Source organism: Lepus europaeus, chromosome 10 (genome assembly GCF_033115175.1).
Source record: "Lepus europaeus isolate LE1 chromosome 10, mLepTim1.pri, whole genome shotgun sequence".
NCBI lineage: Eukaryota > Metazoa > Chordata > Mammalia > Lagomorpha > Leporidae > Lepus > Lepus europaeus.
This window is the reverse complement of record NC_084836.1, coordinates 101,079,170-101,102,002: the sequence shown is the minus strand read 5'-3', so window position 1 is coordinate 101,102,002 and position 22,833 is coordinate 101,079,170. Positions and strand designations below refer to the sequence as shown.

General features: G+C 60.8%; 1 protein-coding gene across 1 annotated transcript; it reads right to left on the bottom strand.

The window, feature by feature from the left end:
• Positions 1 to 2,445: 2,445 nt before the first annotated feature.
• On the bottom strand, positions 2,446 to 22,042 carry BPIFB1 (BPI fold containing family B member 1). Its single transcript, XM_062202548.1, has 15 exons — positions 21,928 to 22,042; positions 19,196 to 19,328; positions 18,541 to 18,648; positions 17,551 to 17,700; positions 16,757 to 16,838; positions 12,425 to 12,488; positions 10,672 to 10,757; positions 9,454 to 9,633; positions 8,623 to 8,676; positions 8,048 to 8,206; positions 6,442 to 6,509; positions 5,921 to 5,966; positions 5,141 to 5,204; positions 4,178 to 4,254; positions 2,446 to 2,478 (listed from the first exon to the last, which is right to left on the bottom strand). Exons 1-15 carry the CDS (start codon positions 22,040 to 22,042, stop codon positions 2,446 to 2,448), a joined length of 1,419 nt encoding a protein of 472 aa, XP_062058532.1.
• Positions 22,043 to 22,833: the final 791 nt, after the last annotated feature.

Sequence of the window (22,833 nt, the reverse complement as noted above, 5' to 3'; positions counted from 1 at the left end):
ACTTGAGCTGTTACTTGCTACCTCTCAGGCTGTGCCACAGCAGGGGGCTGGATTGGAAGCGGAGGAGCCGGGACTTGAACCAGGCACCCCAAGTGCCGTCCTAACCGCTGTGCCAAGTGCCCGCCCAGCAGCATGTGAAGTGGGCTGTTCTTATCCCAGGATCCCAGAGTCGGACGCTGTGGGCTCGCTGGGCCGGAGGATGCTGTAAGAGCTGGCGCGTCGCCCTCACTGTGGACTCAGGGGGCCGGAGGATGCTGTAAGAGCTGGTGTGTCGCCCTCGTCTCTGCTGACCGGGTCTCAGCGTTACTGCCAAGCACCGTGCTCCCGCTGCTCGGGCAGAGTGTCCCGGGAGGCGCCGGGCTGAAGGGAAGCTCGGAGGGCTCCCTCCCTGCAAACGCTGGCCCCCTTGCTCCCTGTTCACTTCCCCGCCCGCTCTCTGCCAGGGTTTCCTGGGAGAGATTCTGTTCATGAACCCCTGCGAGCCTCGGTTCATCTGTCTGTAAAATGGGAACGCTGATCCCGCAGGACGGGAGTAGCCCCTGCTGGGACCTGAGCAGCCCTTCGGGAACAGGGCTTGGTGTTATTGTTATTGGAGGAAAACTGGGTGCATGTCCCGCTGTGGACCTGGTGCGAGGCTCAGGCATGGTGGGCGGGGCCTGGCTGCACGTCCCTGGCCTGGCTGTGGTGTGACGACGGTCATCATTTGTGCGGGGGGCAAACTTTACACCACGTCACCGCTGCTTTCTCTTTGCTCCAAGACTCCCAGGGGAGCAGAATTTTTTTTTCTCCCTGACCCAGGAAGGGGTGGAGTCTCAGAGTTCTGGTCTGGGCGGGGCTCCTGCCTGGGGGGCAGGGCGGGGGGGGGAGGGTGTCCATGGATGACTGTTGAGTTTCTGGGCCCAGTTCAGGAGGCTGGCCCAGGAGAACAGCCCCTCTCCTTCTCTTGGGAGATGGCGATGGCACCATGAGCAGGGATTTGGGGGCCGTGGTGTGGGGCGTGGGCACGGGGCGGAGTTGGCAGAGCTCTGTCCAGGTGCTGAGGGCAGAGGCTGTGCCGCAGGTCCTGGAGGTTGCCGAGTCGCCTGGGCGGTGCCTGTGAGGAGCAGGGTTTGGATCCCCCAGAAGCAAGCCCCGAGACCAGGACACTAGCAACGTTTGGGAGGAGAAGCAGCTGTCACCGTGGGCACCTGGCGCGCAGTCCTGCTGGCCACTCCCACTGTGGGTGGTGTGAGCCAGGGTGGGCAGAGCCCCAGGGTTGTTCCCAGCCCCAGGAAGCCCCAGAGGACGTGGTTGGTCAGCCCCCGGGGGTCCACGGCCAAAGCTGTTTAGGACCCCGCTTCCCAGCAAGGCCGAGGTGGCAGAGCTGCTCACTCCCACAGGGTCACACATGTGGGACAGAGATCTCTCCATGGGACCAGGTGGGACCAAGGCAGGGAGGTCCTGCTCCTTCCCCTGGACCCCTCGGAAGCCCCCAGCCTCACAGATCCTTGCACAGCTCCAGGGCGCCTCCCCAAGGTGGCCAGAGGTAAGATGGACTTTCTCGCTTCCAGTGTGAGGGGGTAGGACAGCCCTGGGGGACAAGATGCGGAAAACCAGTGGGAAGGGATGTGCCACCTAGTCCTTAGCCACAGTGCCACTGACACTGGTGCCGGGCCTCGTCCTGGCCCCCACCCCACTGCTTCCAAGTCCCTCTGGCCTGAGCCGGGTCTTGCAGATAGAAGCTCCTCCCCGCTGCCTCCCGGCTGGCATCTCGTGTGTGCTCTGAATCTGAGAGACGCCTTTTCCCGAAACATCTGCCCCGTGTCTTCCTCTGGGGCCCCCTCGTGTCACTGAAGGGCCCTGGGCACTGGGGCGCCTGCAGCCTGGAGAACAGGGGCCCCCGTGTTCTGAACTTGGACAGGGAAACTGAGGAGCCACTGCGAGTGGTGGTGTGCTGTGTGGGTGGGGAGGCCAGGGAACACTGCAGGCGATGACACTGAGCACCTGCCATGTGCCCCACAGCCAGGAAACGTGGGAGCTACGATGCCCCATTCCACAGGGGAGCCATGCGGCGGGATCTGGAAGCACCAAGGGCCAGGCTGGGTCATTTGCCTCCATCGTTCAGAGCCCTGGGCCCACCACACTGCCAAGATCAAGACCCACATCTCCCACCCAACACAGACGCTCGCGAGGCCAACATGGAGGGCGGGAGGAAGCATGGGGGAGGGTCAGGACTGAGCGCAACAGCCACACATGGCCCCGCGTAGCCCGGCCTAGGTCAGACGTGGCCCGGCCCAGATGAGGCCGAGACGGCTAACCCCCGAGCCTCCCAGGGACCAGCGATGCCGACGCTTGGACAAAGACGCAGTCCAGAGGCAGATGGCACAGAGAGTTTATTGCCTGCAGAGGGAGGGCTCCAGAGCCTGCGTTTGCACCCAGCCTTCCCCAGGCCACATGGGGCAGCTTCTACCAGGGGACCGGGGTGATCACGAGGGCGTTCTGGAACGGGGAGAGAAAAGACAAACGAGTTTTTTGGTTTGTTTTTGTTTTTGTTTTTGTTGTTTTGTTTTGTTTTAGCTTCCTGCTTTGTTGGATTTGGAGCTGGTTTTGTTCCACAAGGTGACTGCTGGCATGTTGGGGGGGGGGGGGGATCGTGACCCGGTACACGGGTAAAGCCTCTGTCTGCAGCGGGTGGGATCCCCGCACCCGCCCGCCGTCACCAAACTTGCCTGCAGGTTTTGAAAGATGCAGATTCCTGGCTGGGTCCACTTCCACCCAGGCAGCCGGGGTTTTATCCAGGCCCGGCTTGCCCTAGACTCCCTCAGCGTTTAACTGCGGCCCCTCCCGACCGCCGCAGGCTGAGGGAGTCTCACGGCCCATGCCCCACGGCTTGCATGCTCACGACCTGGCTTCTGCCGCCCGCTCGTCCTCCAGCGCCCTTGCCCTGCCTCACATCTGTGCTCCTGGTCGCTCCCCCACTAGACTTTAAACCAGACGACGTCAGAGAGCTGTAGAGACCCCCATGTGTAAACCAGACGACGTCAGAGAGCTGTAGAGACCCCGCGTGTAAACCAGACGACGTCAGAGAGCTGTAGAGACCCCGCGTGTAAACCAGACGACGTCAGAGAGCTGTAGAGACCCCGCGTGCTCGCTGAGGATGAAGGCGTGAGTCAGGATGCTGGGCAGCGGAGCCGAGAGCGCGTGCCCTTTCATCCGAAGTGCCTGCCTGGCCGGAACTTGGGCACTGTGGCCACGGAGGGAGGCAGGCCATTCACCTGTGGATTTTCTTGCAGAAAATTTCATTTGAAAGGCAGAGAGATAGAGAAAGAAAGAGAGAGAGAGGGAGAATCTTCCATCCGCTGACTCATTCCCTAGATGGCTGCAGCAGCCAGGGCTGGGCCAGGTTGGATCTCTCCCCGTCCAGAGTAAAACTAGAAACTCCAAGCGGGCAGGCTGTCTGGTCTGTTGTGTTCACTGCTGCAACCCGTGGCTGCACACAGTAGGTGCTCATACATGCTGCCTGAGGGCACCTCGCTGCCATCGGCCACGGCCTAGAGCAGGGGGCTCTAGGGGCACGTGCTGGTGTGTGACGTGGGCAGTGGGCTTTGCCATCTCTGGCCTCAGTTCCTCCATGTGTAAAGTGGGGATCACGACAGGACCCATGCGTGGGGTGGGGGGGCATGTGAGGCCTGAGCAGGACGCCGCTTCCCCTGTGCGGAGGAGAGCGCTGGGGCTGCCAGGGTGACTCATTCACTGGACAGGAGTTTCTGGAACACCTGCTGTGCACCTCTGCACTTGTCCCAGGTGGCCACCGGGCTCACCCCCTCACCTCCCAGAGGCCTTTGTCACTCCCCTGGCTGCCGTGCGGCCTGTGGAGCCCAGGCCAGCTGAGCTCCTGGTACCCGTGTCTGCCTACCCCTACCACTGCCAAGGCAGGGCTGTTTCCTGTTTGTTCAGTTCTGTGCAGAGGCGGGCCTGGCACGCAGTAGGCCCTCAGGAAAGTGATACACACATAAGTGAATGCCGAGTGGGGCTAGGGGCCACTCCCAGGGCACGGCAACCTCCTCGCTTGCAGAGGAGGTATGTGTGTGTGTGTGTGTGTGTGGAGGGGAGGGACTGCTCCCGGCTTCCCCCGAGTGACAGTAGGCAGGGCCGGACCCACCCCAGCTGCAGCTGAGCCCGCCCAGCTGCCACTCACCCTGGTCAGAGACCACACGACTTCCGGGAATCCCAAGGCCTTCATCATGGACATCGTGAGCCCAGGTCTTAATTTGCCTGAAATAGCAGGGCAGGGACTGAGGCGGGTGGCCTGGTGCTGGCCCGGGCAGCTTGTGCATGCGCAGTGGACAATCACTTGTTGGTGGCCCCAGCGTGCACCCAACCTCATCTCCCCACCCCTTGCCCCAGCACGGCCCTGGCTGCTTGCCAGGCACGCACGCCTCGCACATCCTCGCACACTCCTGTCAAGGGCCCTCCCTGGCTCCCATGGGCCACAGCAGGGGATTCTGTGCTTGGAGATTCCCTGTTCTGATAAAGAAATGAAAAAGGCGAGGCTGGTACAGGTGAGCGACCCTCCTCAGCCCCGGGGCCTGGGGCTCAGAGCAGCCCCACCTCCTCGTGGGTTTCCTCTACTCGTCACACAAGCGACAATGGCTGAGAAACGTGGGGCACCTGCTCAGCCCCTTCCAGAGGTACCCTGTCTGCCTCCAGCGAAGGGCCTCTTATCGTCCCAGTTTGCAGATGGACAAGCTGAGGCTCAGGAGGACTAGAGAGTCTGTCCAAGGCCAGGCAGCCAGCAAGAGGGGAGCAGGGCTGCACGCGAGTCTGCCTGAGACACCTGGGGTGTGTTCTTTTTGTGTATTCACACCTCTGCCTCCTCCCTGGGCACTGCCTGGCTACTCCTCGCCGGCGGCGCTGCTGGCACCAATGAGGGAATTTGGACTGGGAGGTCAGAGCGGGAGAGGGCGTGTCCAGATAGACAGGTGACTGGGAAGGCCTTCTGGAGGAAGCCGAGTTTGACTGGGCTCTGTAGGACGGGTGGAAATGGATGAAAAGGGCCCCAGGTGGAGATGCAGGCCCGGGAGGTACAGCAAGGCGTGGGGAGGGGACGGCAGGGGCGGACGCATGGGGCAGACGCAGGGGCCGATGGCGGAGGACGCACCGTTCTGGGTCGGCAGCAGCACAGAGGTCAGGATGTCGGTGACGACGTCTTTCAGGAGCTCGGGCTGTGAGAGAGAAGGGGCTCCAGGACCCCGGCCGAGCGCCCCAGGCCTCCCCAGCCACCTATGGACACGGCTCCTCCCGAGGCAAGGGTAGCTGGTGGAGACGCTGGAGCCCCAGGCTGGTCGCAGGATGGGCAGGGCACATGTGCAGCTCTCCCCCACCCGGGGCAGAGGTGGGGGTGGGGGTGGGGTCGGGGCTCCACTGCTCTGCGTGCGGTTGCCCGAGCTCCTGACTTCTCAAGGGAAGCCACGAGCCCCGATTTTCACACGGAAGCGTCTCATTTTAAAATATGGGTTAAAAAATTCCGAAAATAAGGCAAAAACCTAAAGACCAGAAACTTGGCAGGGGGCAGAATTCTGGGTCAGTGTGACTCAGATGGGGAAACTGAGGACCAGGGGCAAGAGTGACGAGGTGAGGCCACCTGAGCAAGATGGGGTGGCAAGCAGAGCGGCCTTGGGCTCCGATTTAGGATTACAGCCTCACGGAAAGAAGGCGAGCGTGCCACCGTGTGTCTCCATGTGCCTGACGCACAGCAGGTGCTCAGTGTGTGCCTGGCTAGGAGCCCGGGTGTTGGCTGGCAATGCTGGGGGTATGGGGTGGGGACGGATTCCTGCAGGGACCTTGTTCAAAGCAAAGCCTGGAGGAGGTCTCTTCAGAATGGACCCTTCTGGGGCCCCCTCCCTACCGTGCCCCCAGGCACAGTTGGTTAAATACTCACATTGAACGGCTGAATGCCCGAATTCATCAGGTGGATCCGGTCAGAACTGCAGGTAAGATGCCCACGAGAATGGCCCCTTGAAGTTCCATCCATCCACCCACCCATGTGTCCACCCCCTATCTGCCCATCCACCCACCCATCCCCAATCCATCCCCAATCCATCCACCCACCCACCCACCAGTCCATTATCCACCCACCCACCCACGCACCCACCCACCGGTCCATTTTATATCCATCCACGCATCCCTCCATTCACCCACCCATCTGTCCACCCCCCATCTGCCCATCCACCCACCCATCCCCAATCCATCCCCAATCCATCCATCCATCCACCCACCCACCTACCAGTCCATTATCCATCCATCCACGCATCCCTCCATCCACCCACCCATCCCCAATCCATCCCCAATCCACCCATCCATCCACCCACCCACCCACCAGTCCATTATCCATCCATCCACACATCCCTCCATCCACCCACCCAGCTGTCCATCAGTCTTCATGGGGATTCACACGTTTACCTGATGTCTTTAAAGCTGAGCACAAATTGATCCCCACTGCTGTAAAACTGAGCTTCCGAGTAGGCCTCCTGCAGCAAGAGAAGCCCGCGGCCCCTGTGAGAGGGTGCACCAGTGCGGGGGGAGGGGCTCTGGGTGGTCTGAATCTCAGCCACTTTGTGACCTTCGGAAAGGGCCTGGCCCCTGGAGCCTCACTTCCCTCGTCTGTTAGGTGGGAAAGTACTTGTACCCACTCCTCGTCCAGCAGATGGCAGTGTGGGCCTGTTGTGGGGGCTGCTGGTGGGGACGATGAGGACGTGAACGTAGACGCCCGACTTTTCGGCAGGGGCGCCATGGTCCTTGCAACCCTGTGAGCTGGGTCCCAGCTCCTCCTCGAGGGAGGAGACCAAAGGACAGACTGGGTGCCTGAGCCCCCGGCCAGCGGTGGCCATCGTTACTGGAGAGGAGAAGCTACGCCAAGCCCCCAGGATGGGCCGAGAAGTGCAGCAGCTTGACCTCTGCGCTGGGCTGGATCCCAAGGGCCACTGCACCCAGAGAACGAAGGTGCCCTGCAGGTCTGGGCTTGGTGAGCAAAGTGGCCCCTGTTGGTCACGGTGGGGCCAGGTCCCCAGAGGGTAGGCCTGGCCTGGCCAGTCCATGCCGCCGCTCCTCGGGGCAGTTGATTGGGCATCAGAAGCTCTAATGCAGGAAACCAGGGCGCCGAGCAGGAGGCACCGTTCACCCTGTGAGCTTTGCGAAAGGCATCCCCTGAAATGGTGTGCACAGAGCAAGCCTGGACGGGCAGGCGGACCCTGCCGGCAGCCAGCTGCCGTGCACACAGCCTGGTCCGCCCGTGGGCCCCGCCTCGTCCCTGGTGGACTCAGCAGGCGCTGCCCTTGGGCCCCTCCAGGGGCGGCTGCTGAGTGTGGCCATGAGGGGCTCTGTGGACAGTGCTCCCCTCCCAGGCTTGTCCACCCTCACTCTGCACCCCCGGGTTCCACCCAGTGGAAGTTGAGATCTGCACTGCTGGGGTTCCTGAGAAAGGCAGCTGAGAAGGCCCCCGCCCCCGCCCCCCGCTGTGTGGTTTGCATGACCCCCCCACCACCACCACCAGTGTGTGTGTGCGCGCATGCCCCAGCTCAGAAAATTTACATATTTCATTTCCTGGCCATACAGATTGCTTCAGGCATGGGCCCATGACCCAAGCTCATCCAACGGGAGTCAGCCCTGAGACTTTAGCTGGAACTGTGGGGAAAGAGAGGCTCATCCTGCTGGAATCCCTTAGATTTTAGGATTTGGAATTGATGTCGCTTGGGGCCCTTCCAGGAGCGGCCAGCCTGCCTGGGGAGGACGGTAGCACAGAGCAACATCCCAGAGGCCGGACAGGGAGGAGGAGTGGGGATGACATTGTGCAGCACCAGGCTCCAGCGATGCCTGAAGTCCACACCTTCTGGACTTTTCAGTTCTCTGACCTGACACAACTCCTTTTGTTTGAACTCACAGGGGCCGGGCTGGGCCCCTGAAACTGCTGAGTCCCCTGCCGCCCCCGGCCTCTGCTTAGCAGAGCAAGAGGGGTGAACAAGAGCAGGGAACAGGAGGGTCCCCAGGCTGCTGCCAAGGTGGAACTCACGATGCCCAGGGTGAAGAGGGGGTGGTGGGCCTTCTCGGTGGCGAACACTTCCAGCTGGATCACTTGGGCCACCCTGGCCTCGTCCTGGCTCAGCAGGATCTCGGGGCTCTTCTGAGTTCGGATCTTCACCATCTGCGTGGGCCCCAGCTGACTCGCGGCCTGGAAGGACAGCAGGCCCCACGTGGCCTCCCAAGTGTCTCCCAGGGCCCACGCCGCCCCTGTGGCGCGGCCCCTGCCCTCCTCCCTGTCTGTCTCCAACCACCTGGTTCCACCTGTCACCGCCTGGCAGCATGGGGTCTTGGGTTCCCTGGGGGGCAGCCCCGCTCTCCTCCCAGCCCGTGTCAGGGCCCAGGAGCGCTCCCCTCGCCCTCCGTCCTCCGTCCTCCGTCACTGCACTTGGAATGGACATCTTATGTTTGATGATTTGATTCGGGTCCACCTGCCCTGCCAGGCTGAGCTCTCCGTGAAGCTGGGGGCCTGCTTTGCATCCTGCAGTGCTGGGGGGGAAGAGAGCCGCCCCCTCCACAGTCTACGCCCCAGGGGCCCGCGGAGCTGCCCCCGGCAGAGGGACCAACCTTTGCATTGAACGCACTGATGCTGGCCTTCAGCTGGCGGGCCAGCTTGGGGAGCTGCGGGCAGAATGAACGAGAACAGGTCAGCTGCAAGGGGCGGGGGGAGGGGGGCGTGCGGGACCCAGCGAGGCTGTCTCATGGGCGGAAACCAGCCGGGGTCAGCTTCTGTGCTGGGGGGTCCCCGCTGGCCTGCAGGCTGGGGGCTGTTGGCGGCTATGGGTCTGCAGGCAGCTCCCCGTTCCCCAGCATGTTGGATGTTGACTATGGTGGGGGTGACCCCGCCCCATTCCCCCAGGCCCCTCCCCCATGAATTTGAATCTGCGCAGCTGAGCCCTCCCCCACTGCTGGGCCAGCCCTGTCCCCCATCAGTTGCTCTGGAGGCCATGGTGACTCCAGCTGCTGCTGTGCTGGGTTCCTAGGGAATCAGAGGCTGGGTCGCAGTCCAGGCTCAGTGGGGAAGAGGGCCCTGCTCGATGGGTGATGTCTGCCCAGGTCCCATCGCGGTGAGCAGTGCCTGATTGCTGTCCCGGGAGACTGGGTATTTAAGGTGCCGTGGCTGCACAGGGCTGGTGTCTGTGCAGGAACAGGAGCATGGGATTCCAGAGAATGTGCACCAGGCCGGGTATGATGGGGGAGGGTGGGCGGTAGTCAGCTTTAGCGCCAGACGCAGGGGTGGGGGTGGGGCAGGGGTCAGGGAGCGGAGGGAGTAACCCATGACCGCAACACTGAGGTTGGGCCTGACAGGACTCCTGTCCCTGCCTCCCCGTGGTTCGGGACATCCGACAACGCAGCTAAGGCGGCCCCACCCTCTGCCTGCCCCATGCCCGGGCTCACCACGTAGTCCAGCAGGACCAGGAACTCCTCCGGCGGGAGCAAGGACGCCACGGCGGCGTTCACCAGGTCGTACTTCACGATGAGGCGGACGGGGATGCTGTCCAGGGTGGGCACGGTCAGGAAGCCTGCAGAGCCGTTGAACCACTTGCTCACCTTCCCTTCCGAGTTCACCAGGCTGGCCTGAGGTGACACAGAGCGGGGCTGAGAACTCCAAGTGCAGCTCGCTCAGTAGCAACCCAGGGGGAAATGGAGCCATTCCACCTGTTTCCCCTTTTGCACTTGTTGCCGGGAAGCTCAGCACCTTGTGGTAGACAGTGAATTATCTCAGGTGCCTTCTATGCATCTCTCAGATCAGTCCTGGCTTTTTATTTATTTAAAAAATATTTTTATTATTTATTTGAGGGGAGTGGGGAGAGAGCGAGCAAGTGAGCTCCCATTCTCTGGTTTACTCCCCAAATGCCTGCTGGATTGAAGCTGGGAACTGGGAACTCAGACCAGGTCTGAGTGGGTGGCAGGGGTCCAACTACGTGAGCCATCCCCACTGCCTCCCAGGGTCTGCATGAGCAGGACGCGGGAGTCAGGAGCGGGAGCCGGGTGGCAAACTCAGCGCTCTGGGTGGAACAGCAGCGTCTCGGATGTTAGGCTGCATGTCGGCCCCTGATCTTAAACTTTTTTAACCCACACATCTTATTTCGCACTTCTGGTTCAACTTTTCAGATACCTGCTGAAGGGCTAATTCGGAGCTGCAGCAGAGCGGGAGGGGATGTTCCATGCTGCCATTTCCCCAGGGCCCATGGAGACTGGTCCTGGGTTCACACGGCCCTCTCTGGCCTGGCTCCGTGCACAGCTCAGCCCAGCAGGCGCGTGTGGCCCACGTGTCACACAGAGTGGGCAGATACGTGGCGCTTCCTGCGTGCCAGGCCCTGTGTGAGCTCATCTCATTCTCTCCTCAGCGATCATTATTATTTATACTTTACAGACGTGGGAGATGGAGGCTCAGAGAGGTGAAGAAACTGCCCAAGGTCACAGAGCCAGCAGGTCGTGCAGCTGGGAGGGAAGCTTGGGTCCGTGTGGTGCTGAGTGACGCACCTGCACCCGGAGCTCACGTCACCAGGTGTGCACACAGCCACCCTGTGCGCACACAGGGTGAGAGCACACTCAGGTGGCCGAGAGGGGCCGGGTGTCCCCGGTTGTCTCCCACGGTCCCGGGACACTCACCACCAGGTTGAACTGGATGACATCAACATCAATGACAGGAGACAGAAGGTCAAACTGCAGGCTCCCAGGGTTGAGTGCCACGGGCACTGCTCGGGGAGAGGAGGGTTCTGTGAGGGTGGGGGGCAGCACTGGGCGGGGGGTGGCTAGGTCTGGGTCTGGGAGTCCCTGCTCGGCCACCAGATGGCTCTGGCATCTCCCCGGCAACCCCTCCCCTGCTGTGAATGGCTGAGCTGGGGGCAGGGGGCGCCTGGGGAGACCAGAGCAGAGGAGCCAGAGACACTTCACGCTCAGCCCCAGTGGCTTTCGCTGGTGTCTTGGCCTCTGAGTCTGTTTCCTCCTCTTACAATTGAGGGTTTGGGGAATTCTTGCACCAAGTGGCCCCCAAATCTGAATGACAGCCCCTGAAGCCGGGAGGATCCGAGTCAAGCCTCCCCCATCACTCATTCCCTCTAGGAGCCTGAACACGTGACTTAACTGAGCTTCCATGTCCTCTCATGGGAGGTGGAGTGACAGCTGCTTCACGGATCGTTAGCCGAGCCAGCGAGCCCATGTCTGTAACGCCGGGCCCAGGGCTCGGCCACAGCAGGTGCACCCTGTGCCCATCTCCCGCCCCCCACCCCACTGCTCCCGCTGGCCCTTTGAATGAATGCACCTCTTCAGAGCCCAGATCAGTAGGTGGCAGAGTTTTCTTCGTCCTGGGCAGTTTCCGTTCTGAGAAGTCTAAGGCGGGCAGATTTCTGAGGTGGGTGAGGACCCCTGTGCCCCCATCTCTGCTGCCCTCAGGGGGGAGAAATGACCTCTTTCCTGGGCTCACACCTCCTCTCTTTCCTAATAGCATGCGGTGGTCACTGTCATCCATCCACCCATCCATCTACTCGTCATCCACTCATCCATCCGTCTGTCCATCTGTCCATCCATCCGTCTGTCCATCTGTCCATCAATCCGTCTGTCCATCTGTCCATCCATCCATCTGTCCATCCATCCGTCTGTCCATCTGTCCATCCGTCTGTCCATCCATCCGTCTGTCCATCCGTCTGTCCATCTGTCCATCCATCCGTCTGTCCATCCGTCTGTCCATCTGTCCATCCATCCGTCTGTCCATCCGTCTGTCCATCTGTCCATCCATCCGTCTGTCCATCTGTCCATCCATCCATCTGTCCATCCATCCGTCTGTCCATCTGTCCATCCGTCTGTCCATCTGTCCATCCATCCGTCTGTCCATCCATCTGTCTGTCCATCTGTCCATCCGTCTGTCCATCTGTCCATCCATCCGTCTGTCCATCCATCCGTCTGTCCATCTGTCCATCCATCCGTCTGTCCATCTGTCCATCCGTCTGTCCATCCATCTCTCATTTGTCAGTCATTCTCTGAGACAGGCAGAACACTTGCTCTGTGCTTGGAACTTTCCCCTAGTCTTTAATTCTCACCAAGAATTCTAAGAGGTAGAGATGTAGAAGCCCCATCTTAGAGCCGAGGAAACTGAAGCTAAGGAGGTGGTATAACTTTCCCAAAGCCAGGGAGGGAACTGTGGCAGAGCTGGGATTTGAACCTGGCTTTATCTGGAGCACCCGCTGGCCTCACCCAGAACCTTGCACACAGAAGGGGCTCGCGGAGTCACAACTGTGGCAAATTCCTGCCTGCTCGTCCTGGGCAGGGGTCAGCTGCGGCCCGAGTTGCTGCTCAGGCCTGGCCAAGGAGGCCTCTCCTGGGTGGAAGAGGGGGGAGAGAGGGAGAGAGAGAGCAGGGCACGCACCTGTCACCAGGCGCAGGAGGTCCGCGTACATGTCGTCGAAGGCCGCCTCGATCACGGGACATAGCTGCAGCAGTACGAAGGCAGGGGCTGTGTCAGCAAGGCCAGAGCCCAGCCCGCAGCGCCCCACGCCTGCCCACCCTCCCGTGTCCTGTGGCCCTGACCCAGCCAGCCAGGCTTGCGTGCAGGGAGTGGAGGACTCATGGCAGATCCACACCCTCACCATCCCTGTTGCTCCCTGGGGCCTTCTGCGATGGTTTGTCCGTTGCTCTGTGCCTAGCTGGTGCCACCCCCCCCCCCCCATCCCCTTTGTCCTGCTTACAGAACTCCACGTTCTTCCTTAGGGAAATGGAGAGCCTGCCCCGGCCCTCCCCAAGCCTGGGCCGAGTGCCCGCCACCTGCAGCCTCTGGGCAGAGGCCAGCAAGCCAGCCCCCAGGCTCTGGAACCATCTCTGTGCCCTTCGGGGCAGTTCTGACCCCCACATGCCCTTTGTCCACCCAGCGTGTGCTTCCTCAGATTGCTGTGGGCTCCCAGCACTTGGGAGACATGTGGAAGTTTGTGGGGACATTGATAGTTGCTACAGCATGGGGGGGGGGTGCCTGGCCAGTGGGCGGAGGCCAGCGGGGCTGCTAAACCTCCTGCACACACAGCACAGCCCCCGTGTTGCCTGTCCCGCTAGGGAGGACACTCAATGTTGGAGTCCCTCGGCCGTGGGACTGCAGTGCCAGGCTCTGTGCCAGAGGCAGCCCGTCTCAGGCAGTGCTCCGAGACTGGTGCAGTCACCCCAGCGGGGGAAGCTTCTAGTTGGCCATCGCTCCATACTCTGGAGGAGTGATGGTGCATTTTGAGAGATGGTGGCTTTTCCTGTGGTCACCATCCCTCTCTCAGCTGCTTTGCCAGCCCAGGACTGCTCAGCAGATGGAGGAACTGGCTCAGAGACTCCCAGCATGCATGGCCAGGGGACCACCTGGTCCTCGTGGGAAAATTGTCCCTAGCAACCGCCGCATTTTCTCCCACAATTCCCGAGCCTCCACTTCTTGCCTGGGTCTCAACCCCAGCTACACACTCAGCCCAGGCATGAGCATTTCTCCAGTCGCTGCAGCCAGGGTGGATGCACAGGTCTACATGGAAAAAAGCCGGCATTTTCTAGATGAGCGCCTGTCAGACACTCTGCTCTCTTGTGGCCATGCCTCCCCTGCAGCCACAGAGCATGGCCGTGAGCGCTGTGTCAAGGCCAGGGCCGGCCCAGCTTTCTCTGTGTGCTCGGCACTTGGCTCCACGTCCTTACACACGGCTGCTACGACATCTCAGGATTCCCAGTGCTCGCCGTCATCTCTGGTGGGAGATCTGTGTTCACCTATTAAAGTATGACGCCAGAGGAAACATGATTTGGTAGAGGCTGGGAAGAGTTTATGGCGAGACCCTACTTTAATGGGCCTGGGAAAGCAGCGGAGGATGACCCAAGCGCTTGGGCCCCTGCACCCACGTGGGAGACCTGGAAGAAGCTCCTGGCTCCTGGCTTCGGATTGGCCCAGCTCTGGCTGTTGCAGGCATTTGGGGAGTGAACCATCGGATCCTATCTATCACTCTGCCTTTCAAATGCATAAAATAAATCTTAAAAATAAATTCTCATCTTTAAATAGAAAAAATAAAATTCTTCAAAGAAAAATATACAAGCAATGCCCGAGTTTAGAAAATTACTCCCTTTCAGACTCCTTTTTGAAAACTCCCCAGATACGGACTTTCACTAACAGGTGGGGGTCTCGAAACTCCAACGCTAACAAGCCCGCCGCTGTCACAGCTCTGGTCCCACGCGTTCATTCATCCCCCCTCCACCATCTCTCCTCACCCTCTTCTGACCGGTGCTGGAGCAGGCAGCTTGCACGGGACCGCATCAGTATCGCCTCTTAAGCCAACCTTTGCAAATCTCATCAGTTTTGAGGATTCACTTGCTGTTGCCTGGTCTCTTGAATACGTAGCTATTCTGTTAGAACAACAGCTTTGCCTCTGACGGAATGTCACACTCGTAAGCTTACTAGTGCAGAAACAGCAGTTGAAAAACCTGAACCCTGCCGGCGCCGTGGCTCACTAGGCTAATCCTCCGCCTTGCGGCGCCGGCACACCGGGTTCTAGTCCCGGTCGGGGCACCGATCCTGTCCCGGTTGCCCCTCTTCCAGGCCAGCCCTCTGCTGTGGCCAGGGAGTGCAGTGGAGGATGGCCCAAGTACTTGGGTCCTGCACCCCATGGGAGACCAGGAGAAGCACCTGGCTCCTGCCAACGGATCAGCGTGGTGCGCCGGCCGCAGCGCGCTACCGCGGCGGCCATTGGAGGGTGAACCAACGGCAAAAGGAAGACCTTTCTCTCTGTCTCTCTCTCACTGTCCACTCTGCCTGTCAAAAAAAAAAAAAAAAAAAAAAAAAAAAAAAAAAAAAAAAAAAAGAGAAAAACCTGAACCCTGACTTCCTAAAAAACCAAGCGCACGACTCTGTGCTGTCCGGGTGGTGCTTAGTTTCACAAACGGAGGCAGAATGTTTTATTGGATTTGTCTTGAAGGTGAGGGAGACAATCTGGAGCAAAGTGGAAACTTGGGTTGTTTAACTCAATAAAACTCCCGGGAGCGGTTTAGTAAGTCATTCTGTGTGCGGCAGCCCCGACAATAATTGAGACTACTGAGTGGTGGCACAGGCACAGCCAGCACCCCCGGGCTGAGATGTGGTGCAGCCACCTGATAATTGGCACACAGCGTGGAAAGCCACAGCAGCAGACAAAACAGCTGCCGGATTGAAGCAGCTGGGTCATGGGCATTTCCCCCCCCCCCACCCAGTCGTTTGCTATTGTGTCATCTTTTTGACTTGGCAAGGCCCTGGCGTAACTGGGCAACAGGCCCGAGGAGGGTGGCCCACTGCTGTGAGCGTGCCATCGGCCAGAGTGGGGGACTCCAACCTGCAAGCTCTCAGTTCACTGTGCCCCATAAGAGGCAAATATGTGGCCGGCACTGTGACGCAGTGGGTTAAAGCCTCGGCCTGCAGTGCCACCATCCCACACGGGTGCCGGTTTGTGTCCCAGCTGCTCCATTTCCAATCCAGCTCTCTGCTATGGCCTGGGAAAGCAGTGGAAGATGGCCCAAGTGCTTGGACCCCTGCACCTGCATGGCAGAGCCGGAATAAGCTCCTGGCTCCTGGCTTCGGATGGGCACAGAATCTGCCATTGCCACCATCTGGGGAGTGAACCAGCAGATGGAAGACTTCTCTCTCTCTCTCTCTCTCTCTCTGGCTCAACATCTCTCTGTAACTCTGGCTTTCAAATAAATAAAAAATAAGTCTTTTTTAAAAAGAGGCAAATATAGTGAGGTGCACCTGCTTTCTCACGTCAGCAGTCAGTCCCCCAGGCCAGGGTGGGCGACAGCCCTTAAAGGGGCTCAGCCAGCGTGGTGTGAGACAGAGGCAGTGCTACACTCAGGTCACGCTCGTTTTTCAGGGCCACTTGTTAAACTTTCAGGAACTTCTGAGCTGGGTGCTAAACCCAGCCATCATCAGGAGTCAATGATAGCCGCACTCAGTGCTGCCACGTTGTCTGCTGTGTTGCCCTTTTACCGACGACTCTGGGAGTCCTGCTTGCGAGCGTGCTGCTGCCCAGCTGTCGCCAGCTGACCCTGGGCGCTCAAGTGGAATTGGGTTCCTGCCACCCACGTGGGAGAGCTGGATTGAGTCCCTGGCTTCCAGGGAATGGGAGGGCACTAGCTCTCCCTCTCTCACACAAACAATTAAAAAATTAATTTAGGGGCCAGTGCTGTGGCTCAGCAGCTTAAACTACCACCTGCGACGCTGGCATCTTACATGGGCACCGGTTTGAGGCCTGGCTGTTCCATTTCTGATCCAGCTGCTGCTAATGTGCCTGGGAAAGCAGAAGATGGCCCAAGTGCTTGGGCCCCTGCACCTACGTGGGAGACCCAGATGAAGCTCCTGGCTCCTGGCTTTGGTCTGGCACAACCCTGGCCATTGTGGCCATCTGGGGGGTGAACCAGCAGATAGAAGATTTCTGTCTCCCCTTCTCTCTGTGACTGCCTTTCAAATAAACAAAATAAATCTTGCAGCAACCCTCCAAATCAAGACTCCTCCTCCTCAGCCCTTCCGGAGGAAACTGTCACTCTTCAAGGCTTCCCCACTGACTTTTGGCAGATCCGGGATCCTGACCTCAACCATCTGCCCTTGTGGATGGCTCCATCTGTGGCTCTTGGCTCCAAAGCCGCCAGTCCTGTGGCACCAGCTTGCAGTTCCGCCCCTTCCCCACAGAGGGCGCAGTCTGCACAGGCCACAGCGGCCAAGTTCACTCACCTCTTCTCTCACCATATCCGGCAGGGCTGGCATCAGGAGGCTCGTGACCTTTTTCGCTAAGGGGTTGACCAGGAAGGAGAGTCTTCGGGAGAAGAGGGGGTGCGAGGATTAGGAAGGACCAGAGAGGATCACTCCCATCCCGGTCTGCAGAGGGGAGACGGAGGCCAGGGAGGAAGGAGGCGTGCTCAGGGTCGCGAGCTGTTGGTGGTAGGGCTGGAGGTCAGCCCTGAGTCGGGTATAGACGGGGCAGGGAGTGCTCGGGGATCCTGCGCTGGGTGTTGCCATGGAAATCTGTGCTGATACTGGGGTGAGGGAGCAGGCACTTCTCCCCATCCTCCTGCCGGGGGGCAGTGAGATAGGCACAGCCCACTCACTGTTGCCCACGCTCATCCTCCACTGCACCCTGCCCTTTGCCGATGAGGAAGGCGTGACCCGGGGAGGTGTCTGGTCCAGCATCACCCAGATGGTCAGCAAAGAAGCTGCGTGTGCCCGACTCCAGAGCCTCTGTCCCCTGCCCCGTGGCTCCACCCAAGCTCGCTGGGGTGGGGGGGGGGCAGGGTTTGCGGCTCCCACCTGCCTCTAAAGGTGTCCCCTGGCACCTACCTGAAACCCCACCATTGCTTCCCACCCCTGGGGTCTTGGGCTTCCTTAGGCACCATAGGTGCCCGAGAAGGGGCCCCAGATCTAGGACCAGGAGGGAAAAGTCCTTTCTTTCTCTGGGCCTCAGCGCCCTCCATCTGTAAATGGGTGAGACCACGGCCTGGTGTCCCTCCCTGCCGGCTCGGCGGACTCACTTGTTGAGCAGGCTGATGCGCAGGCTCCTGTGGCTGCTGGAGCAGTCGCTAACGACGAGGCGGGTGGGGGTCCCCTTGCTGGCCTGCACTTGGATGACGGCTTGGGCCTCGGTCTCCATGTGCATCTGCACGATGGTTTTGATCAAGGGCCTGGGACGCGGGCAGCGCGGGACGTGAGCACACCACAGCCGGCGCTGGAGAGCACCTGCTGCCCGCCTCTGTCTGCCAGCTTCCTCGCCAGACTCCTTGGTCGGTCTCTTGGCTGCTTGCTGCTCCTCCCCCGGCACGTCCCAGCACATCCCAAACCCCAGTTTGGGGTCCTCCCCTGGTCCAAGTCCCTTCTGGAGCCCCGCAGCTTCCGAGCCAATAGCCAGGTCCCTATTCGGCTGTCCTGCTGGCTTCTCCAGCTCGGCAAGCAGCGCCCCGAGCTGGGAGCGTCTCCCAAACCCGCTCCGCTCGCGGCCTCCCCTGCCGTGGTCTCCGGCCACTCCTGGATTTGCCAGTCATGCAGGCAAAAGCCTTGCAGTCATGCCTGACACACGCTGTCTCTCTCCATTCAACTCACCAGGAAATCCTGTTGTCTCCACCAACGTCCCGAACATACCCAGGACCCAAGCACTTCTCCCCACCCCTGCAGGGCCTAAGCCGACACCACCTCCCCCTGGCTCGCCCCACCAGCTTCTGGATGGCTTCCTGCCCCACAGCAGCCAGAGGCATGAAGACATGTCGCGTCCCCTGCTGCTCAGAGCCCTCTGTGGCTCCCATCAGTCTCACTTGGTAAAGCCAAGTCCTCACCATGGCCCACGAGGCCGTGCCCGAGCTGGCCTTGGCCATTGCCCGAGCTAATCTCCCACTGTTCCCTCCCTCTCCCTCCCTTCGGTTTGCCATGTTGAGCAAGGCAAGCATTCCCCTGCCTCAGGGCCTTTGCTTTTGCTCTTCTCGCTGCATAGTGGTGGGCGTGGGCCCGCACCTGGCGGAGGGGACACTCACGTGTTGAAGCCGGCCACCATGTCCAGGGGGATCGTGATCACCAGCTCCTGGTAGTCCTCTGAGGGATACACCTGTAGCTGGCGGATGTTAGCCGAGGTGACCTTGAGCCTGCGTGGGGTTCGGGAGGGATGAGGACAGGCCCCAGGCTCAACTGGGTGCCATCTCCAGACCTCTCCCACTTTCCTGCTGTCCCTACCCCGGGTGCCTGGAGAGACCTGGGTCCCTGGCCTGGCGCCTGGCTCCTCTCCACCGCCCACCACGCTGCTCTTCCTTGGCTTTGGGGAGAGGGTGTCTGACTCCTTGGGCAGACCCGATCCTGCCCGCCTCTTACTCCTTGCTTGGGGTTCGAGCTCCAGCCATTCTGACCGGCTGCTGTCCTCTATGCCTTTGCCCAGACGGCTTCTGTGCCCTGGGGGCCATCTTCTTGGCCCCGGGTTCAAGGTCGCCTCCTCTCCTCACTCTGCCAGTCCAGCGGACCCTCCTCCGGGCTTGCCCTCTTGGGGTTTCTGGGCCAACATCTTAGGGTCCTGGTTAGCTACTCAGGGAGCTTCCTGCGGAAGGGGTGTGGTTTGGCCCAGGTCTCACGGTCAGGAGCAGGGTGGGCATGGGTCGCCGTTGGCTGCTGCCTGGGCGGGCGGGGGGTCTCCGCACTCACCAGATGATGGAGCTCATGACCGAGTTCACCAGGCTGCCCAGGAGGCCAGTCGGCTGGTCCTGCATGGTGCTGAGCAGCGGGAGCTGCTGGAGGATGACCGTGGCATTGTGCTCCTCCAGCTCCTGCGTCAGCCCTGCAGGCAGAGCCCAGGCGTTAGGGACCAGGGGCAGGGGCTGGCAGGATGGCCTGGCCATGGCCGGGGGCTGCGGGCTCCAGGCCTGGGGCGAGGGTCGCTCAGGCTCCTCTGACTTGACATAAGGCCAGGGTTTGACCGTGTGCACTGTGTTGGAGGTCGGGACTAGCCAGCCACCTCCACGGTGTAGATACACCTGGACGAGGGTGGTCCAAGGGATCATTTTCACACAAAGCGGGAGTCCAGTCACCCCTGAGCCACTCCATGCAGCACCCGGCGTCCTCCGCCGGCCAGCAGCAAACGCTGCGAGCCGAGGGGCAGGGGTGCAGCAGGCCCCATGGGGCCTCCTGCTCACCCTGCACCCACGGCCTCCGAGCTTGTCATGCACAGAGCCTCAGGGCTGAGCCAAAGAAGGAAAAACTCAGGAGCCCGGGGACAGGGACCTCGAGTCAGAAGCCCTGGGCTCCGGGCCCTGCCAGAGCCGGTGCCCGTTTGGTTGGTGCGCCAGCCTCCCAGCTCCCTAGGTTCCCGGGCAGGATGAGCCCCACAAGTGGCCCTGCTGTCTCCGGGGCTCTGAGTCACGGCCTCTCTGCCGCACCTGTACCCCTCTGCCCGCTGGGATGATGGAGCTGGGCCCCGTGACCATTCTTCTTTGCCAGCTGGCACAAAGGCAAGTCCTTTCTGTCGAGGCTCCGGTGAGACAGAGGGGAGACCGGGGGTCCTCCGAGGGCCCTGCCATGTCACTGCCCAGTGGCCCAGGACCATGAGGCAGCAGCACTCCCGGGGCTGTGATGAGTTCTGTGGACACCCGGCTGTGCCCCGGGGCTGTAATGGGTTCTGTGGGTGCCCGGCTGTGCTCCGGGGCTGTGATGGGTTCTGTGGGTGCCTTGCTGCTTCCAGGGGGCTTCCCAGCAATGGCACTCAGAGAGCCAACCGTAAGCCCCAGAGAATGTCACTGGCTCCCAGGAGACGGCTCTCTGCCCGCCGGCCAACTCCGGCCTGGGACAACCCGGGGGGCTTCTGCACCATCCTGTGGCCTTCAGCCCACGCTCTCCAGCAAGCTCTGCCTCTGCGTTTGCTCTGAGCCTTGGATACCCCCCTCTATTCCTGCTGTATCCTCGAGAAGTCCCTCCTTCCTCCCTCTTAGCCAGAGAGAGAGAGAGAGGGAGGGAGGGGAGGAGGAGGGAGGGAGAGGGAGAGGAGATCTTCCACCTGCTGGATCACTCCCCAAGTGCCTGCAACAGCTGGGCCTGTGCCAGGATGAAGCCCTGGAGCCCAGAACTCAACCCAGGTCTCCCATGTGGGTGGCAGGGACCCAAGTACTTGAGCCATCGCCAGCTGCCTCCCAGGCACAGCAGAAGGAAGCTGGAATGGGTGTGCAGCCGGGACTTGAACCAGAGACATCAATATGGCATTGCGGGAGTCCGAGGCGGTATCTTACCCACTATACCTGCCCCCTGCTAGCAATGATTTCTGCTGCATTTTCCTGTTTGCATCACTGGGTGGTGTCTGTGTCCCGAGCTCCAGGCCCTCAGTGCTCAGTGGCTTGGAAAGGCACCCCATGGGCCGCCCTGCACCTGGCTCATCCCCCCCAACCCCCTCCAAAGCCTGCTTGCAAATACCTCCTGGGCTCATGGGGGAGCCCCAACCATGGCTGCTCAGTCCCAGGCCCCTCTCGCTGGACTTCCCCGTGCTCCACACTCCCAGTGCGGGCCTAGGGCCCCTGCCTCCCCAACCACCTCCCAGGCGTCTCTGAGCCCTGTCTGCACTTGGGGATGCACCCTCTGTCTGGAGAGCCCTTCAGTCCTGTGGGACGTGGCCCTGCCTCCGGCCCTGGCCCGTCCCCTTAGGCCCTGCAGGCCTAGGCCCCCAGAGCTGAGAGTCGCCCCCTCCCAGGAGGCCCTAGAGCAGCGGCTCTCCACTGTGGTGGATTTGTCCCCTGAGAGACACTGGCAATGTCCCGGACACTTTTGGAAGCCACGGCTGGACTGAGGATGTGGCTAGCATTCTGCAGTGTCCGGGGCAACCCCTTCCCCGCTGACCAAGCTGACTGGGGCCACAGGGTGAGTGGGGCAGGGGCTGAGCAGCCCGGCCCGGGGATGGGACACAGTGCTGGTCAGTCCCTTCCCGCCGGTGATGGCCAGCAGCCTGGGAGGGAGCCTCTCTCATTTGTCTGCAGAGGAGGAAGCCAGGGCTCGGGTTCTTGCCCCTGGCCGCAGAGCTGGGGAGTGAGGAAGCCAGGCCACAGACGCCCAGGCCAGGTGCTGGCTCCGGGTGGGCACTGGGAGCACAAAGGCGGGCATGCGCTCGCTCTGCAGAGGGGATTTCCAGCAAGGTGGCCAGGGGCAGGTGCGTCACGTGGTGGCCACACAGCCCCTCTGCTGCCATGGAAACTCAGGCTTGGGGATCTCAGGGTCACGGACGCCTTCGGTCACAGACATCCCGAATTTCATACTCTACCCATGCACGCCCTGTTGGAGGCTCGGGACGCCAGCCATGCCTCGCACGCCCCCAGTGCTGGAGAACGCCACCCCTTGGGGGTCTGCTCCACCAGCCCCCTGGCCTTATGGTGCTGAGGCCCGGGAGGGGCGAGACTTACTTTCTCTGATGACTTCGGGGCCAAGGCTGAGAACTGCAGTGGGGCTGAGAGTGGCTTCGACCGAGGTGGCTGCCAGCAAGCCGCAGAGGAGGGCGCAGGCCCACGGGCCGGCCATCTTCCTGGGTTTTGTTGAGCAGTAGGTGGCGGGTGGCAGAACCTGGGGTAGGCAAAGGGGGCCTTGTGAGCCGGGCAGAGAGGCCGAGGGCAGGCCCACGGCACCCGACGGCATCCAGGAGAGGCTGTTCAGTGGGGGTTAACTGCCAGGGGCTGGCTGTGTGGCCTTAGACCATCAACTTAAACTCTCTGTGTCTCAGTTTTCTCATCTAACAAATGGGCGCAGTAACCCTTACTTCACAGAGCGAATGGGATTCAATGAGTTACTACCAAGAAAGCATTCACACAGCACAGCTTAACGTGGTAAACGCTTAGAAATATCAGCTGTTTTCTTACAGAAATCCCACCAGCAACGCCCAGGACAAAAATCCCTCTGCTTCTGGTCTCTCCCGTCCCATTAATCTAAAATGCCCTGTGGCATAGCGGGTAAAGCTGCAGCCTGCAGCGCCGGCATCCCCTTTGGGTGCTGATTTGAGCCTGGGCTGCTCCACTTCCAATCAATCCAGCTCTCTGCTATGGCCTGGGAAAGCGGAAGATGGCCCAAGTCCTTGGGCCCCTGCACCCGCATGGGAGACTCAGAAGAAGCTCTTGGCTCCTGGCTTCGGATTGGCCCAACTCCAGCCATTGCAGCCATCTGGGGAGTGAACCAGCACATGGAAACAATCTCTCTCTCTCTCTCTCTCTCTCTGCCTCTGCCTCTGCCTCTGCCTCTGCCTCTCTGTAACTCTGCCTTTCAAATTAATAAATAAATCTTTTAAAAAAAAAAGAAACCTCCCCCCAAAAATAAAGCAA

Bases quoted from the DNA above. Each gene is read 5' to 3' on its own strand.
- BPIFB1 (XM_062202548.1), bottom strand. From the start codon at position 22,042: ATGGCCGGCCCGTGGGCCTGCGCCCTCCTCTGCGGCTTGCTGGCAGCC. The intron at 9,634-10,671 runs GTGAGTGTCCCG...GTGTCACCTCAG, and splicing joins TCATCCAGTTCAACCTGGTG to GCCAGCCTGGTGAACTCGGA. The intron at 8,677-9,453 runs GTGAGCCCGGGC...TTCTGCCCGCAG, and splicing joins TGGTCCTGCTGGACTACGTG to CTCCCCAAGCTGGCCCGCCA.